The sequence below is a fragment of the Antedon mediterranea genome, chromosome 8, assembly GCF_964355755.1.
Source record: "Antedon mediterranea chromosome 8, ecAntMedi1.1, whole genome shotgun sequence".
In the NCBI taxonomy this organism is placed as follows: domain Eukaryota; kingdom Metazoa; phylum Echinodermata; class Crinoidea; order Comatulida; family Antedonidae; genus Antedon; species Antedon mediterranea.
Genome location: NC_092677.1, coordinates 16,166,054 through 16,184,914, shown reverse-complemented (window position 1 = coordinate 16,184,914; position 18,861 = coordinate 16,166,054). Strand labels below are relative to the sequence as shown.

At 33.3% G+C, this 18,861-nt stretch overlaps 2 protein-coding genes across 3 annotated transcripts in view; one reads left to right on the top strand and one right to left on the bottom strand.

Annotated features, from left to right (window-relative positions):
• Positions 1–2: 2 nt before the first annotated feature.
• On the top strand, positions 3–1,899 carry LOC140056182 (small nuclear ribonucleoprotein-associated protein B-like). The gene is made up of 3 exons (XM_072101475.1): positions 3–116; positions 486–921; positions 1,038–1,899. Exons 1-3 carry the CDS (start codon positions 114–116, stop codon positions 1,190–1,192), a joined length of 594 nt encoding a protein of 197 aa, XP_071957576.1. The 5' UTR covers positions 3–113; the 3' UTR covers positions 1,193–1,899.
• A 1,407-nt stretch (positions 1,900–3,306) lies between these two features.
• LOC140056471 (roundabout homolog 2-like) overlaps positions 3,307–18,861 on the bottom strand; it is an 89,360-nt gene continuing 73,805 nt past the window's right edge. The window contains exons 11-25 of one of the 2 annotated variants that reach the window (XM_072101841.1): positions 17,410–17,537; positions 16,521–16,715; positions 15,582–15,734; positions 14,955–15,082; positions 12,651–12,867; positions 12,123–12,244; positions 10,995–11,217; positions 9,735–10,082; positions 8,707–8,871; positions 7,857–7,988; positions 7,606–7,738; positions 6,850–7,166; positions 6,142–6,741; positions 5,953–6,021; positions 3,307–5,638 (exon numbers count right to left, since the gene is read on the bottom strand). In XM_072101841.1, the coding sequence (XP_071957942.1) occupies positions 5,469–5,638; positions 5,953–6,021; positions 6,142–6,741; positions 6,850–7,166; positions 7,606–7,738; positions 7,857–7,988; positions 8,707–8,871; positions 9,735–10,082; positions 10,995–11,217; positions 12,123–12,244; positions 12,651–12,867; positions 14,955–15,082; positions 15,582–15,734; positions 16,521–16,715; positions 17,410–17,537 (3,100 nt within the window). In that variant the 3' untranslated portion in view covers positions 3,307–5,468. The remainder of the gene's footprint in view (positions 5,639–5,952; positions 6,022–6,141; positions 6,742–6,849; positions 7,167–7,605; positions 7,739–7,856; positions 7,989–8,706; positions 8,872–9,734; positions 10,083–10,994; positions 11,218–12,122; positions 12,245–12,650; positions 12,868–14,954; positions 15,083–15,581; positions 15,735–16,520; positions 16,716–17,409; positions 17,538–18,861) is intronic. The other variant, XM_072101842.1, reaches the window with a different exon arrangement.

Genomic DNA, 18,861 nt, shown 5'->3' with positions numbered 1-18,861 from the left:
GCCTCTACGTTGTTTATGAAAAACCGGTGTTGTTGGTGGTGTCGTGTGTGAGAAGCAAGTACAGTAGTTTGTATTTTATATCTTGAAAATCGGAAGGCATCAAATTTGCAAACATGGTAATAATGTGTTAATTTGTTTGTTATATATTACAACCTATTTCAGTGGGTTTATTTTTATGGAACTATCAACTATTCTGTAATATTCTATCCGATTCTGAGGGCTACCTAGGCCACTTTTACCAAGCCGGTTTGATCAGCTTAACCGGGCTGTGCTAAGCCTCTGGACAGGGTTAAGCCTCCTACTAGGCCTAGGCTAAGTTAGGCAAGCCGACTTGTTTGTAAATTTGTACTACTGTACCTACATTTATCATATAGCTTAATATTCCACCATTACAATGTCAATGGTGGTAGGCCTAGTTAGCATATTTTTTAGATGTTAAAATGATGTTATTTATTTTTAACCATACTTTTTTTTGTATTTTTTAGGTGCAGGGCAAAAGTAACAAGATGATTCAACACATTAATTACAGGATGCGTGTTGTCCTCCAAGATGGCCGCATCTTCATTGGTACATTCCTCGCATTCGACAAACACATGAACGTCATCCTTGGTGATTGTGAAGAATTCAGGAAAGTACGGGCAAAGGCAAAATCATCTGACAGGGAAGAGAAGAGGGTTCTAGGTCTTGTATTACTACGAGGCGAACACTTAGTTTCTATGACTGTTGAAGGGCCGCCAGTGAAAGATAAAGGGCCGCGTGTGCCAGTTGCAGGAGGCGGTAGAGGACCAGGAATGGGAAGAGCGGCAGGTAGAGGGGTTCCTACACATCCACATCATTCAGCTGCACCAGCTGGTCTTTCAGGACCAGTAAGAGGTGTTGGCGGACCAGCTCAAAGCATGATGGCACCACAGAGGGCGCCAGGTAAGAAACTGTTTATTACGTTTCTATTCGGATAAACGCGATGATTTTTAAAGCAGTATTCATTTTTCAATTACTGTATGACATGTCAACTAATCTTTATTTTATCATTTTTATAGGTCCCCCAGGATTTGTTGGAAGACCACCCATGAGACCACCAATGGGAGGACCAGGAATGATGCCTGGTGGTAGGATGCCACCACCTATGGGCAGAGGAATGCCACCAATGGGAATGCGACCACCAATGCGTGCACCACCTCCACAGAGGCGATAGTGACATGTTTTGCAATTGAACTTTATGAACAATGAACAGCCTTCTTACCATGCATTGTGGCTATGGAAAAATGCGATTCCACTTGCCCTAAACTTATGTGACCGCTTTAAGTGAGGCAAATGGAATGTTACCATTCTTGATACGATTGATATCATCCCAATGTGTTCTTCCGATTCTGACCCATCTCTCTAGACAACTACCAAACGATGGGTCTAATTTTGAGGTGGTATTAAAGACTTGTTCTTGGACAGGTAGCAGTGAGTTTTATTTTTAAATACTCATACAATGGGAGTATAATGTGCCAGTCTAATAGTTACCATCAATTAAAATATCTGCATATAATGTAATACATTTTTTTTGTTATGTATGCCTAATCAGGATATAAACAGAGAGTCAAGTAATGGTAATGTACTCGTTTAGTCATTGCAGTACATTGCCATACAAAGCACTGCAATGATTATTCGAGAGTGTTAACACTATGTAAAGGCATGTACATTTATTTTAGTTTTAATTGTTTTATGTAGGGGTCTGTTCAACCTAGTGGTACTGTATATATACTTTAATATCGCAGTTGGCAATCTGGAATTCTAAAATCAGTTCTTTGTTAATTTCATAACCACTAAAAGCTATACACTAATTTAATTATTGTTCCATTCTATATATGTATCAGTGTTATTTTTAAAGAGAGATTTGTGAGAAAGTTGGAAATAAACAATTTGTAAGATATAGTATAAATTTGCAGTGCGACTTTTTCACTGATTATTCTGTAGATAAATACTTTTCCATAAACCTCTTTGAACTAGAACTTGTATGGAATAGAGAAGTCACAGTCGGCATGTGTATATTACTTTCTATCGGCATGGCAAAAAACCTGTGCATCTAGTTCATGAAATGAACCACTTCTATACTATACAGGAAAATGAACTTGATGCATGGTTAACTGTGCCAATAGAAATACTGTACTATTTTCCATACCAATATAAAATGTCTAATTACTGTACAGGTACGGTTTATTGTGTTGATGGCCTCCTAACGTAGTAGACGGACCATGTAGAATAGTATTTAAAAGATATTCTCTGCAGCAGAGAATAAGGTCTATTATTTAATAATTAATTTAAAGCGGATATAATGGCCAAAACAACTAATAACTCGGTATTAAGCTACTTTTACATTGCACCCGGATCGATTCGGTATGGCAACCCTGAAAAAAAATGCGTTGTCAAGTGAGGTCATTCATGCTCACTGCTGATTGGACAAAAGAAAAAAATCATAGGATTTCAGCCAACAAATGGCTTCTTATTTCCATCGGTACGGATTTGTTGTGAACAATCTTTACTACTGAACCTATTTTTCTCAGGCCACCAGACCGAATCCAGGAGCAATGTGAAAGCAGCTATACTAAAGAAAATAATTTGTCAACATTTCATTCAATAAGCAGGATTTTTATTTTATCTTGCACTTAACATAAATAACATATTTAAACAGATAAATTTGAAAGAATATATACTGAACAGGGTTTTAAAACACTAAACTATCTATTGCAAGTTTCCCTACTGGTTGTCCTTTTCAATATCATACAAAATAATTACAAAAGCATCCATCTGTAAAAATATGCTTTAGATGCTGTACCATCAACTTTCCTAAAACAGCAAATTCTTAATACCTTTCTCACATATTGTTTTTTGTTCAAAATGAACCAGACTTTCTGAAGCAGCACATTAATGTCCAGTTTAGGAAGAGCCGACTGCTTGTATTATTCCGTGCTTCCACAGTCATAACAAAATTATCAGTTAATTTTTTAACCAATCAAAAATTAAGTGAGTGGCCGAGCGGTTAAGACAGTGGAACCGTAATCACGTAGCCATAACATCGGCAGGGGTTCAAGGCTCACTCACTCCATGGTTCTGGTGGTAGAACGAGTCTTCTCGGATAAGGACTATAAACCGTAGGTCCAGTGTACACAACTTGCCCGTGTGCACTTTAAAGAACCTAGTACATCTTTCGAGACGAGTAGGGGGTTACCCCGGTGTATTAGTACATCACAGCCACTGATCACCAACTGGGCCCTCTGGGAGATCAGTCTTTGACTGAAGAGGTCACCCAGTATAAAGATAAAACAAACAAACAATTAATAAAAAAATAAGTGCGCATGATCAGACATTACCGAACAACCAAATGCCAAATCACAATGCAACAATTTGTCCTTTAGGTCAAAGGTTAAAAAATATATGATTTGATTGAGATAATTATCGGTTAATTTTTCTTGAGTGGAATCGTTTCGATCGATCGACAGGAATTTTATCAGTTCAAGGTAGGCCTAACAATTTAAGTTTGCTAGTGTAAACCAGTTGACAAACTTGGACAGAAAACCTTTGCAGGAGTTTCATATCATGAGAACCTCGACTAAATCTAAAGTTGGAGTATGAGCATCTATGCATCTATCATCATGCAGCAGGTATGAACTGCTTAATAAACACTTTGTAACATTTTTATGCAAATAAGATCCCATTAGCCTAAAATATTCAATTATTTTATAGCATTTTTTCTTGCAATAGTACACTTGGTTTAAATAAACATTTTAATAATCCCAGTAAAATGTAGCTTAGTTTTTATCTCGCCCTGGTTTTCTTTTGCATAAACGTTCAATGCTTCGCTGCATGCCATACTTAGGTGAAGATATAATATAACTTTATTAAATATATATTTGATTTTTTATTCTGAGATGTGTCATTTTTAAATGTGATACAGGGTCTGTATTATCTTTGGGACACTTGCTTACAAACACTTGGTTTTTACCATAGATTCGCAATGTGGTACAGAAGCACAGTGCCTGGTTGCTAAGATACAAAAAAGCAATTAACAATTAGTGCCTTTAAAGATTAATTATAATTATAATACTATACCATAATTATTACTGTGGTATTATGATTTTTATAATAATTTTATCTTGATTACTATTGTACAAATGTCTACTGACCATGTTACATAGAGTAAACGTTGATTTCATGTGTGTGTAATTTATCTGTACTGTATGTCATAGTTATGTTAGACTATGCAAAAATACTTGCATATATATTTTTTCAAAATAAAATATTTTCAACATACAGTATGTCCATATGCTCTTTCTCTATTATACGGCTATACTGCGTTGAAACATTGATTCTCGTCAGATCACCCAATTATAAACGTTTAGGCCTGGTTGAATTCTTAGGAGACTTTCTGTGAATATCATGTCCTATATATACCAGAGAGTGATGGTGTAATGATAAAGTAATTGGACTAGCATGTGATAGGCATGAGTTCAAGCATGGAGAAATAAGTTTTATTTCTCCATGGTTTAATCTGTGCCATATTGATTGTATACTTTAGGCAATTAAGATGCTTTATAGTCTCATTGACTCGTCCTTCAGATTTGACGTGAAGCTGCTGGCTGCCATGGTCTGTAGATGGTCTAATCCATAGATTCTAGTTACGCTTTAGGACGATAATAAATACCTTTAGATAAGTATTTTGTGGGCTTATTTTTCAGTTTAACATATCTTACAAACATTTTTATAAATGTCCATATTCTTTTTTTAAATCTCAATATACGCTCTTAAATATGCTGTATGCTGTATATATAACCAGGTAAGAGTGTAATTTCACAATTCTCTGATAAAACAGAAGTACTAATATGCATTGTACACCACAGTCAGTTTGTGTAATTTTCTGTGAAGTAAAAAGATCTTCCGAGAAAATCAACGGTTCTAATATTGGATTTTTGACCGAAGGCTACGCCTAAAAGAAATTAACATTTCTAAAAATAATTTTACATTCTTAATGCCAGATAATTTAATAAATACCTCGTTTTTATGTACCTTCAATAAAACATAAAAGTTGTTATAAAATCAAAATTTTCATATATAAACAATATAATATAATATTAATACAATTTTTTTCATACAATAATTCTTTACAATCATAAATAATCTATAAAATAGATTTGATCAAAACTTATCACAATTAATTTACTTTATATCGGTGGAAGCAAGGTAACAACAGGATGCTGAGCTCCGGAGATCAAATGGTTTATTTGTGGCTGCGACACAATCAGTTCCACACCCTTAACAGACACCGCACACTGCAGAGAATATGTACATAGTACAGTACTGTTGGTACTTGTTGCAGCCAGACATAAGATCAAAGGACTGTTACGAGTTCTTATGTTAGAAAGGTGAGCTCAGTGTCCTTTTGTTAGATTGTCTTGGTGGAATTGACAACTTTTTCTGTTCCAGAGTTATGTGATGGAGGATGATGTTTTGGAGATCGACGGAGAACGGTCGTTGAGTATTTGTGGAATGGAAGTTATGTTGGGTACATCTGAAAAATATGAACCATCAGAGTCTAGGCTTTCTCTACTGTGGTGCATGCTACTGCTGCCGGAGGTGCAAGAAGTTACTATAGAATCTGCAACAAAAACAAAAGTTTAGTGTAGCATTCCATTACTAACCTGGACCAAAGGTAGTTAAATGGGCCAGAGGGCTCTGATGCGAAAATGAATGTCAAATATCACATGCATAGGAATGAAAGTAAAGGTCTAATAGTAAAAGTAAATCTTAAAGGAAAGGACAAGATCATTGGAAAGTGTAGACCAAACAATAGGAGGAACCTATACGATCTTTATTCATAAAACATCCAACATCCAATCATATGTTATATTTCTTTTAAAATGTGTTAAAATAAGCAATGGAAAACAAATAATTGAATGAAAATTAGTTTACCTGTACACATACTAATGGAATCTAACTCTGGATTAACTTTTTCAAAATCTATATCTTCACACTCGTGATCTAAAAAAAAAACAAGATTATTTCAAAATCATTTCTTTTAAAGTGCTAATTTTAAGTTGGTACCAAATTTTAGGCTGTTAATTGCAACAAATTGAATAATAGTAAATAGTCTAGAATTACCTGGAGGGGGGTAAGTAGGTTGCTGTTCTTGTGGTCGTTGATGATGTTGTTGATGCTGATATTGTTGCGGATGCGGATGTTGCTGTTGCTGTTGAGGATGGTTTTGTTGCTGTTGCTGCAGCATCTGCTGTTCCTCTTGTTCCAGTAGTAATTGCTGTTGTTGTTGTTGTGTTAAGTACTTATGTAATGGCAAGCTCTGTTGCATAGGAGACACCTGGTAGCTTTGAAGGGATGACAGATCATTTAGTTGGCTCTTGTAGGGATCTGGTGATCCTGACATTTGGAACCTGTCCTTTAACTGATCGCAAGGTGGACTTGGGTTATTATCAGAACAGGAATCTGCAGACGATAGTGCCCACTGTCGATTGGGTGGCGTAGGAGAATGATCCGTCGTCGTAGCTGCCGGTGTGTATGGTAAATGAGGTACGCCACCATGGAAGGTTATGTTTCTGGAAGCAAGCGGATTTGTTGTTATGTGAACGGCAGGCCTGGCTGGTTTTTGGCACGTATTACAAGGTGATGATGCCCTCATTTGATAGGGAGTACAGGAATTATTCTCGATTGGTTTTGGAAATCCCCCAGGAACATGTTGCATTCTGTCTACAAAACAAGAACAGAAATCAATAAATTATCTTGTCTACACTTTTATTACCAAACCAAAATTCTGGATGGTCAATGTTCTTCCATCAGGCCATCTAAGATACTTACCCACTATACATCTATCAGGAGGTGGAGGAGGGGCTGGAGGAAGTGCCCCAGACCCATCACTGCTACTGTATCCATTATTAATAACTTCCCCATGCCATGGAGCTTTTGGACCTGATCTGTTTAGAGAGTTTTCAGACAATCTTTGAGCTTGTTGCTGCTGGTGGAGGTATCTTGCTTGTATTAGGGAAGTAGATGCATATGGCTCAATGTTTAAAGGATCTTCTTTGCTGTTGCTAGGCATGAGGACGTGTATTCCATGTAGGCTACAGTTTGGGCTCTCTGATTTCTCTACAACAGCATACTCGGGACCAAGTGCTCTGTGGAAGCGAAAAATAGCTTTTAAAAATATTCATTGAAGACAACTATGTTTCTCTTGTAAGAGAAGGTCTTCTCGAACTATTCTTAAAAACACTTAAGTACACCTACAAGCATTTTGTGGCAGCTATTACCTAAACAAGAATTTCATTTCAGTTACATTTAGGCCAATTTTTTATTTAAATCCACCAGAAGACTCTTAGAAATCAGATGCAGTAGCTTATAAACCAAACTTTTTATTTATTTGCATCGTTTTAATTTTTAGTGAAAAACATTGTTGCTAGTGCTGCACATATCCTGGCACAGTGCAAGTGGATCATGAATTCATGACCAACTCATGAATGTTATATATTGGTACTTATAAATTCTAGTACAGAATAATATTTTTGTATGCATACTTTCTTTTGTTAAATTGATTTTAAAAGGTAAAAAATCACTTACGGTTTTTGCATACGACGGTGAAATGTTTCTAATGTTGAATGACCTGCCGATGACCATGTATTGGACGCACTACAATCATGAGGAACTGGGTGGTCACAGTTGCTGTGGAAACCATATGTATTTACAGTATATTCTAGAAAAATAAATGGTTAAAAATGTACATTTGAAGTGTTTACAATTTTAAATTAATAGAAAATTGATAAATTTGTCTAGATATGTTTTAACTACAGTTATAAACTATGTTTTCTTACCCTGATTATCAACTTGTGTTCTCTGCCATGAGTGTGAGTTCCATTGACCTTCTTGACCTTTTGAACTAACTTGACTTACGGCTGGTTTATAAATGCTGCAATTTCCATCACCATCGCATGACGTAAAAACCACTGAAAATAATATTTTAATCAATCATATTTCTGAGTAAACATTAATGTTTTAAATCTATATATAATAGTTTTATTCTCAAATTCATTTTCACACCAATCGCATAACATGAATATTTTTCTAACTTTCTCTTCAAATTGTACAATATATTTCAGATTTTACAATTTTGATCGCCAAAACATGACGTAAAACAACTGACAATAATATTTTAATCAATCATATTTCTCAGTAAACATTAATGTTTTGAATTACTGCTTGGAAAAACAGATTACAGATGTATTCTTCAGTTTGATTAGCAATATACAAACATGTTTAATGTTAATAAAACCATTCAATTGTACTAAAATATTCAACTTATGTCTTTTTGTGACCTCATGCATTGACCCAGGCTGATAATTGGACAATTTGTAATTTTGTAATTATAATTTTAAAATCATAATTTAGTTAATTCAGTTGAGTTTAGTTTCATAACATTTATACAAACTCTGAAATAGAAGATAATAAAGTAAAATGCAATAAAATAATGATCAGAGTTTTACGGCAGATTCCCTAAAAGAGAAAGAAAACATCTTGTGTTGAGCAAGCCTTTAAAAAAGAAATGATAATGAATAGGACATAATAAAAAAGAATACATAATGAATTAATAAATAAATAAACAGTATGGAAAGGACAAGTACGGATCAAGACATGAATTCTCAACGGATCTGAAATTTTATTTACCTTTGGAATTCATTCCTTGTTTCTTTTTCCTCTTTTGTTTTAAAAACCAGAAAGTTAAAATAACAATAGCCAGAATGCTAATGACGCCTCCAAGTATTCCAATGAACAGAGGTGAGGTAACAAGACTCTCATCACTTTTGTTATTTAAAATTACTGGATCTTGATCTGAAATGAAAATAATTTTAATCAAAGATATTTAAAAATGATTAACAAGAAACTTGATATAATAAGATGGAAGGTGGCAGTCTTAAAGTGGGTTTTTATGAATACTGGTATTCAAGTATAATAATATTGTACATGTAACATTTCCTTTAAGAACATTTCACAACACAAAATATTGAAACTATACCGTACTATAATACAAAACAATCTGATAGTAAAATAAAACAAATCTAAAGTAATCCTTGTAAATTCTAGATAATCCCTATATTAATCCACATTAAATCATCTTTGCATCCGGTAATGCAAAATAAATATATGTGATTATAGATACATGGCTTTATTTAATGTCATCATAACATCATGACAGTACACAGATATATCTGTATTAATATGTATGATCTCAAAAATAAATAATGCTTCGCTAGTTACAACATGCATGCGATAGACAGAACACGAATATATATTGTTTGAAGGTTTGCATGGCAAAATCAAATGATATACAGTTTGCGGTACACCACGTATATTAGTTCTGAAAAGAACTGTTGAGTTCTCAACGTTTCAATCAATATGCTTTGATCGTCCTCCGGAGTGAGAATGCAGAAAGTCCAGGAAACTTGGAATATAAGTGGAAAGGGTGGGACGGGTGTGAAAGCCAGAAACAATGGCAAGTTCACACAGTGGGAGGGATTGAAACTAGCTATAGCAAAGCATTGTTTCTCATGAACAATAGTGAATGGAAACTTGCTATAGAAGAGCATTGTTTCTGATAGTCTTTTCAGAACTAATATACTTGGTGTACTGCAAACTGTATATCAACAGAACATGAATAGTAAATGTTCATAACTTAGCAGTGCTGTAGATCTTACTTAGTTGTATGGTAACAGTGCTTGGTGGACCAATCCTGACCATGTTACGGGTCGCTGCACTGCGATCACGCATTCGAGCAGCAACGAGTATCGTGTATGTCATACCGGGCTCCAAGTCGGTAAATGTTACATAAAATGTCAAATTATTCTTTGTTGTAATATTACGATGATACATGCTGTTGTTGCCTAAACACATGACGAGGTAGTCAACGATGACGTCGTGAGTGATGACGGGAGGTTTCCATTCAACAGAGATGGTTTCAGATGATTTCACATGAACACGGACACCGATCGGTAATCCATCCAGACTGCCTGGTGTGTTTTCATTCACTGCAGAAGTAAAGGAACCTAATGAGAAGTATATAAAGACACATGCATTTACTAGAAAATTATAATAGCCATGCGATAAATATTTGCATCATTCATAAAAAAGTGCATAGACAAGGATCAATACCTAATTAAATATAGTAACAATATTGAAGTGGTGATACAGAAAGGAAAAAACACATGATTTTAGCATATAGCAGAACATCTCTTATGAGACAGCCCTTATTAGGAGACATTCTTATTAAGACTTAGTTCCCACTAGGATGCAACGCAAAAATGTACACTCAACACAACGTGCTGTAAGAACATAACATTGCGTGTCACAAGTGGTAACTATATTCTTCTGAACTAGCATGGTGCCTGAGACGTTCTACACATATTTTCTGCTTTGCATACATCGCAACTTCTTCTTCGACATTTATTGATATATAGCATTTTATTTTCTAGTGTGAACTTAGCTTATGAACATTTCCTGTGAAATAAATAAACAAATTGAAATATGTGTTTTAACACTACGGCCAACCCATGCAGGGGACACAGGTTGTTGGGGTTCTACTATATCATATACAGTATATATATATAATGTATCAAAGGCAATTACTGAAAAAATGACAATGCTGTATCAGTGGCTAGAATTTAATGGAGATACAAAATAAAATAAGCAGAAAGCTAAATCAAAACGATAAAGTACACAGCCAGACAAATTTGCAGTGCTTTCGTGCAAAACTTGATCATTGCAAGTGAAAGTACTTAGACATAATTGAGAATATAAAGAAGACAATTGCTGCCTGAGTGGACTTGTAGAAATAAAAACAAAGGAGGCACATGCTGGTGAATAGAGGGTGGAGAGAGTAAGAGTAGAAAACAATGAAAATAGCTTGGTAGATATAAACAATTTAGGAATGGACAACTAAAAAATAGAATTCAACATACCAGTGCTGATAAAAGTAACTTCTTTGACGTCACTTCCTTTTCCCAGCTGCTTTCCGTTAAATGGCAGAACACTAACATGATATGTTGAGTCTGGATCCAAGTTGTGTATGGTCGCCATTCTTGACTTCTTCACCGTCTTTAAATAGTATGGGTTCTTGTTATTGTCTTTGTAATACTTGATGTGATAGCCATCAATGTAATCTTTACAAACATCATTTTGAAGCTTTATAGGAAGATAAAACAATTAATGTAATAAAACGTTAACAAAACAAAGCCGTGGGCTATTGATAGATGGTTTGTACATGTAGCAGAAGATTATTTTCATTCATAAAATGTAATGTACTACATTAGAGGTACGATTACACAACAGGTTACGTGCTGGCTCAAAGAAATAATGAGAGAAAAATTTAACATTAGGAAAAATAAGATGACAGTACGGAGAAAAGATAACATTAGGGAAAATAAGTTGACATTAAGGAGAAAAAGACAGAGTTGGGAAGAAAAAGTCAACATTAGGGAGAACAATACATTGTGAAGAAAAAGACCAAGTTGAAAAGAAAAAGATAACATTTTAGGGAAAAAAAATAACAGTTTAGGAAGAAAAAGACAACATTTTAGGAAGAAAAAGATAACATTTTAGGGAAAAAAAATAACAGTTTAGGAAGAAAAAGACAACAGTTTAGGAAGAAAAAGACAACATTTTAGGAGGAAAAAGATAACATTTTAGGAAGAACAGATAACATTTTAGGAGGAAAAAATAACATTTTAGGAAGAAAAAGATAACAACTTAGGAAGAAAAAGATAACATTAGGAAGAAAAAGATAACATTAGGGAGAAAAAGATAACATTTTAGGAAGAAAGATATAACATTTAGAAAGAAAAAGTCAACATTTGGGAGAAAATGAAAACATTATGGAGAAAAGATACTTCAAAAAATATAAAGTATATGTATAGGATCAGAATATAATGCATATTTATATTAACCTACATAGAGCCTTAAAGAACTAAATTAATTTTGTTTTTACTCCTTCAGCAGAGCTACTTCTTTTGTTTCCGAAACTTAACCTTCATCTACTTCAAGAAAAAAAGGGTGAATATAGTAACATAGATTAAATTCCAAAAACTCACTCTCCACAAGACTTTGAAGCTTGTTGTACTAACAGGTTCAACAGTCCTAAGCCTGATTTCACACTGATTCAACTTCTCCTGGAGAACATCGTCACCACCAATCTCTCTTGGCAATTCATCACCTATAAATAAATAAGTGTATAAACGGTAAAAATGACACCACACATTTTAATTCCTGATTGTGTACTAATTATGTATTTTACCTGTAAGTTCAAACTACAAATTTCTAATATTTCATATTGGACAATAAATGCCATGAAAGCAGCATATTATTTCATCAGATGCCTTTATAAATTCAGAACTAGTTCAACATGTTCAAGAAAACCTTACAAATACTTTACTCTTTGAGGATGAAAATAGATTAATCTTTGAAAATATTTAACTTTTTATCTCAAAAAGTGAACATTTTAAGAATCATTTTTGGTCCTTTTTTAAAAAATAACTTTTTTCAATAGGCATCTTTAAGAGTTTTCTGCAACCAGGCAGAAACTGTGTTTAACACATAAACTTAAATTAATATTAACGTACCATGTTTCAAAGTACTGACAGTAAAAGGGGGAGTTTCAAGCCCGATTTCTTGCTGGTGAAATGGCTTGATTGTAAAAGTGAAATGAGTAGCTGGTGTAAGTTCAGTTATAAGTAACATGCTGACGTCACGCACGGTTTCAACAACCTGCTGCTCTAGAACACCAACTTTACGATAACTGATATAAAATCCCTCTATATATTCTTGATAACGTTCCACCTGTCAAGCAAAAATAGATTTGTTGGCAATTATTATATAGGCAAAGAATTTAAAGAAAAAAACACTACCAAACCAATGCTGATTTTTTTACAAAAAAAATTGTTATGAATACAGTTCCCAAGAGGAGTAAAAATAGATATCAAAGATAAACATGGATTAGGGATAAAGCCATCAGAATTCGGCTAATTACATTCAAGACAAAAGCTTACAATGCAATTATTGTTTTATTAGCGGATAAATATGTTTAGATAAGATTGAAACTGTTTTACCACCTGCCTTGCAGAAATAAAATAACAATTTTCATTTTAAAGACGACAGCAAGGTGATGTATGAGTACAGTAGTTTTAAACAAAAGATTTATTAAATGAAAATAAATTTTTCATGAAAAGTCAATGTTTTGACTTGACGATTTGGTGAAATTTAACAATGGTATGGAGAAAAAGACTGAGGGAGAGGGGGGAACCCCTGTTTTTGTGAAAATGTGTATAAAAACAGTACAGAACTCTAAAGCTCTGTCTACATTATCAAACTAGTTTGACAAAAAAAGTGTGAAGTGCCTAAATATGGTAGTGATATGATCATCATGTCTATTATTATTTGGCCACATCACATTTTTTCAAGTTCGGTAGTGTTGATCACCTTTTTGGTCTGGTTTTATTTCTCTATCTTATACATTTTTTGTTGGGAAATAATTTTTAATTAATTACTGTATATATATTTATTTATGCTGTCTTTTTATTGAAATACTTTCATTAACATTTAAAATATTTAATATATAAAACATGACAAAAACAACAGTGTAGCATTGCGAAAAAGGCCAATGGTTCTTGACATTTCTGTCAATATTTATTATAACATGCCAATCAAATCATCAACAAAAACAAAGTCCTTGATCAACATAAATTAATGAACCATTATTTTATTGAGTAAAACCATTATTTCTCATTAGTACAAATGAATTACAGTATTAATCTTGTTTAAGATCATTAAGGTTAGTATATTGACAAAACATTTTAATTTAAATTTGTTGTAAGTAGTGGTTTTTCTTCTTCATTAACTACACTTTGTAATGATTGCAACTGAATATGAGTGTTATTAAATAAACAACAGATTAATTTTAGTACATCTCTAATACTAATATAGTTTAATTTAAATTTGTCATAAGTGTGATTTAATTAACCGAGGTCTGGGCCAATATTTACACTTTGTGTATTGATTGTGCAGATAAACTGAATATGACAAGGTGAAAAACAAACAATACCAATTTCAGTATTATTTAAACATGTCCTATTGTGCTATTATTGACTTAACTCTAATAGTTTAATTATAATTTGTATTAAGTTTTATTAATATTAATTGTTGTTCTTGTCCAATGTAGTTTGTATATTGATTGTGTTGATAAACAGTGTTATTATAGAATCACAAAACATACCAATTTTAGTATGTTTAAGCATGGCACTATTGTGTTACTATTGAGTTTGTTCTATACTAGTTTAATATCAATTTGTCAAGTGTGATTTAATTAATTATGGTCTTTTCCAATGTGTAAATTGGTTTTCTCTGAATAGGAAAACAAACAATAGTGTACAGTTCTTCTACAATAAACAGACCCTATTGTGTAATTATTGACTTACTTCCATAGTAATTCAAATCTGTGTCAAATTTATAATTGTTTTCATATCAAATATTTAAGTAATAAGTGTACTTATTGATTGTGAATACTATTGAACTACCAACTATAGATGACAGAAGCACTAACTTTAACAAATCATTTCTGTTTATAATTTGGAAGAATTTTCAACTTGGACTTGGGTTGGAGAAACTGTACCAATACATCCCAAAATTCATTTTGTAACCTCTTTCTATATACCAAAGTATTATTTTATTGTTCAAAGGATATCCCAATGATATTACTGTATGAATGCACCACCAATTATGTGTGTGTGGCTCTGATGTATGAAAACTGAGTATTGATGATGAGAACTGTGCATATTGGAAAATATAGTTACAGTTACAGTGGTGTGAATACAATTTCACTTTTAACATTTAAAAGCATTCAAGATTAAATGAAATGAACTTTTCTTTACCTGCCAAATCAGCTTTACAGCTGTTGAACTAAGGACTTGCACTTCTACTATGCTCACTCCGGCCATGTTTAACTTCATTTGAGGGCTAATAGGAAGGGTAACTCTCGGTTGAGGTGTAACATGTGAATCTGAAGACACGAAAACAATTTAACTATTTGTTATGTTTATAAATAGGCACATTACCAATGCAGATAAATTTTATTTGAAGGTTGCACAGCGAAATCAAATGTTGATATAAAGTTTGCAGTTACACCACATATTAGTTCTGAAAAGAACTGTTGAGTATGCTTCTCGCTCCTTCTCGAAATGTCGAGAAACTCAACAGTTCTTTCAGATCTAATACCTGTATACGTGGTGTACCACAAACTTTATATCATCTTCTGTACATGCCTATATAATGGACACCCTTATTAAGGAGACATTTTCCTGTGAAACATGTTATTTCTGAGACTATACTTCAGTATTTCTTAAAATTAAACTTAAAATATTATTATATAAAATATTTTTGAAATTTCAGTAGCTTGACTTGTGTCAAGTACACTAATGTCCTAAATGGTTTAACAAAATTCAATACAATCTTCTTCTATACCGATTAGAATAAAAATGAATTAATAACGATCTACGTACCTAATGTCGCAATGGGTTGAGATACTTCACTGGGCTTACCGAACCCTTGAACGTTCGCTGCCCGTACGATGAACCTGTAGCTTGTCAGGTGTCTAAGATTGTAAACATGAACTGGGGAAGCTGGGATACGGTCAAGTAATACCATCCATCCAGCTAGAAATACAAAATTACCTAATTAATACATTTTGAGAAATTGTCATGATATATCTTGTATCAAAAATTGATTATGTTTTTAATGAAATGCAAATAAATCAAATCAAAGAAATGAGAGAGAAGCCATAATTTGGACATTTCAATCTTTTCTAATAATATAAAAGCAAAACTATTTAACATACATACAGTTAGCAATGTATTGTAAAGCAAGGATCATACATTTATATATCTCATTGGCCTGCAACCATAGGCCTATATCTCATTTTTCTGTTCCTGGTGGAACAGTACACCAGGGTACCTCTACCCTTCTGAAAGATGCACTGGGTGCACACGAATCAGACCTCTCACTGGACCTCAAGTTTAAAGTACTTATATTAAAAAAAGACTTAGTTCTAATGTTAATCTTTATGTAGCTCATGCCACAAATAGTGTCGTCGTTGTACACTTTTCAAATACAGGCTTAGTCTCCCCTAATGTTATGTCGGTGCTGCCAACTATGGCGCTATTGCTTCTGTCCACAAGAGTGGCCGTTTATAAGGGTTAACCCTACTCGTCTCATAAGCAATGTGTGTACACTAGACCTACAGATAGTTTGTATCCAAGAAAACCTGTTCTACCACCAGCACCATGAAGCGAGAGAGCCTCAAACCTCAAACCACAAGGCTATGGATTATAGTTCCACTGTCTTAACCTCTTGGCCACTCACTCACCACTAAAACTGGTCGAGGAATGACTTGAACCTGCAGTATTTGCTAGTACAGTAGTAAATAATTAAAAATATTTCACCTTGTAATCCTTCATCTATAAAATAGTCTAATCGGTAATGACTAATGACGCTTCCTCCACTGTTTACTGGCTGTTGCCATGACAATAATGCAGAGCTTCCTGTGATATTATTAACAATCAGTTGCCGTGGTGATGAAGGTAAATCCTTTTCAGGTGGCATTTTTCGTATTCCAATTTTCTCAATCTCATCTGCACCTGATAATAAAATCATTAACAATACTCTTAATGAAGTTGAATACAAATTTTACTTTAGAATAATAGCTCATTTCAAAAGACTCTGTAACATCTGTTTATTAGTCTTCTTAGACTGTCTAAATTATGTCGGGTTCAGCCTCATTTAACATTTTCTAAAAAGGATTTCAATTTAAAATTCCACTACAACACGTGGAGAGATTTAACGATATAGAATATTGAAAATTATTATTTAAGGAGATTATGAAAATGAAAAATATAAGTTGCACTGACGAGATCTAATAAGATCCAAACAGTACTGTCTGCAGATTGGATATATATTTATACCCAATTTTTAGATACAATAAAAGTGGGATATGAAAGTTCATTTTCCAGGAACTAGCATTTAGCACTAGCCAGTAATAAATTCTTTAACCAATGGCATGGTTTAATTGGAAAGCAATCTCTTAACATTGAAAAGGCTTTTCAGTGTGGTGGTGACATGGCACAGGGCTGTTGGAGGGGATTCCATACCCCAATTTGCAATTCCTCTTTCCCAACATTCTAGATTAGGTAGGCCTACTGAAAAAACACACTACTCACAATTAGAATCATTAATGAACTATTATATTAATCTATACCAACATAAAATATTGCTGTTTTACTCTATTGCTAATAAACTACAGCAGCAATGCTGCAGTAACAGCAGTATAATCACCTATAACAAGCAATGTGGCATTCCACTTAGTTTGATAGCTGCTTCTAGTTGCGACGCATGTGTACAAAGCTGAATCGGTGGAGTGGAGAGCCGAGATCTGCAGAGTTCCAGAATCTAGTTGTGTTATTCTTTAAAAAAGAAGAAGGAAATTGATTTAGAACATATCTAAACTTATGGTTTATCGATTTATTTTTATTTCATTTCTTAGAGAAGTATGTATAGTTGTGCGACAGAATATTTAGTTTATTCAGGTTGTAGAAAAGTTAGAAGAAAAAAATTTAGAATAAAACTGCTATATAAACAAACTGAAATTATCAATCATAAAAAAGTATAGTACAATCTTAAGGTTGTATATATTGTGTGCAAAATTTATTTAATGTATTATCTATATATATATTGTTTTTGAACTTAAAATTTTGATTCATAATTTTGTGCTAATATCTTTTTTTTGTATGTGATGCATCTAATATTTTTATGTGCACATTTTAATCTAGATTTGTACATTTAAATTGAATGGTTTTTTTTGTTCTTGTTAAATTTTATATAGTTTTTGGTATCTTCTATCTTTTGAAAAAGTCAAAAAGTCAAAAAGCAATTTGTAATGCAATGTCTTTGTTTATAATAAACCAGAATAGACTAAAACATTTTATTCGTAAAAAAACTTTAACACACAAGTGGGTACCTCTTGAAATAATAATAAATATTTATATACAGAAACAGAATAAACTGGACATTAAATTTATGAAGAAAAAATGTGCGTTTTGTTAATTTGCACAATTCAAGTTTGATAAGGTGAACAGAATAATTTTAAGCATATGTCAGACATGTATGATGTCAATCCAACATATGAATATACTGTAGTAAGAGAATACATATAGAAGGGAAGGATTTTAAAGATTATGGAGATTTACTATGGAAATCGAGTTTGGATTGCTGGATCACATTGATAAGTGCACATTGACGCACGTAATAGCAATCCATGAACTCTTGGCATGTATAATATCATAATTATCTTTTGAATGTTCATTTTAAAAATTAAAAAAACCTTGTATTGCTGCAGGCATCATTAAAAACAAAATCATATTCTATAGCTAAAAGTCATAGTTGATAGAACATTTTTTAAAGTCTGATTTTAACAATTGTACAAAACTGTCGAGTGCTGCCATCAAGTGGCGCCCAACAGGGGCCTTCAATGGACCACACCAGGGTCATGTTTAACTTGTAAAGTTTTAATATTCTATAATGTGATCATTATAATATTGTTGGGATACTAACAAAGATACCCGGTGCAAAGCAGGTACTCCCTCAATCCGGAATGGTGTCAATATTCAATATTGAATATCGAAACGTGGCAGGCTATATAGCGCTTGACCTTTGACAAGATCGCCTAAAATTTATAATTTAAATCTACGATACTTAGTAGGCCTATTGTATATTCAGGAATAGCCGCTC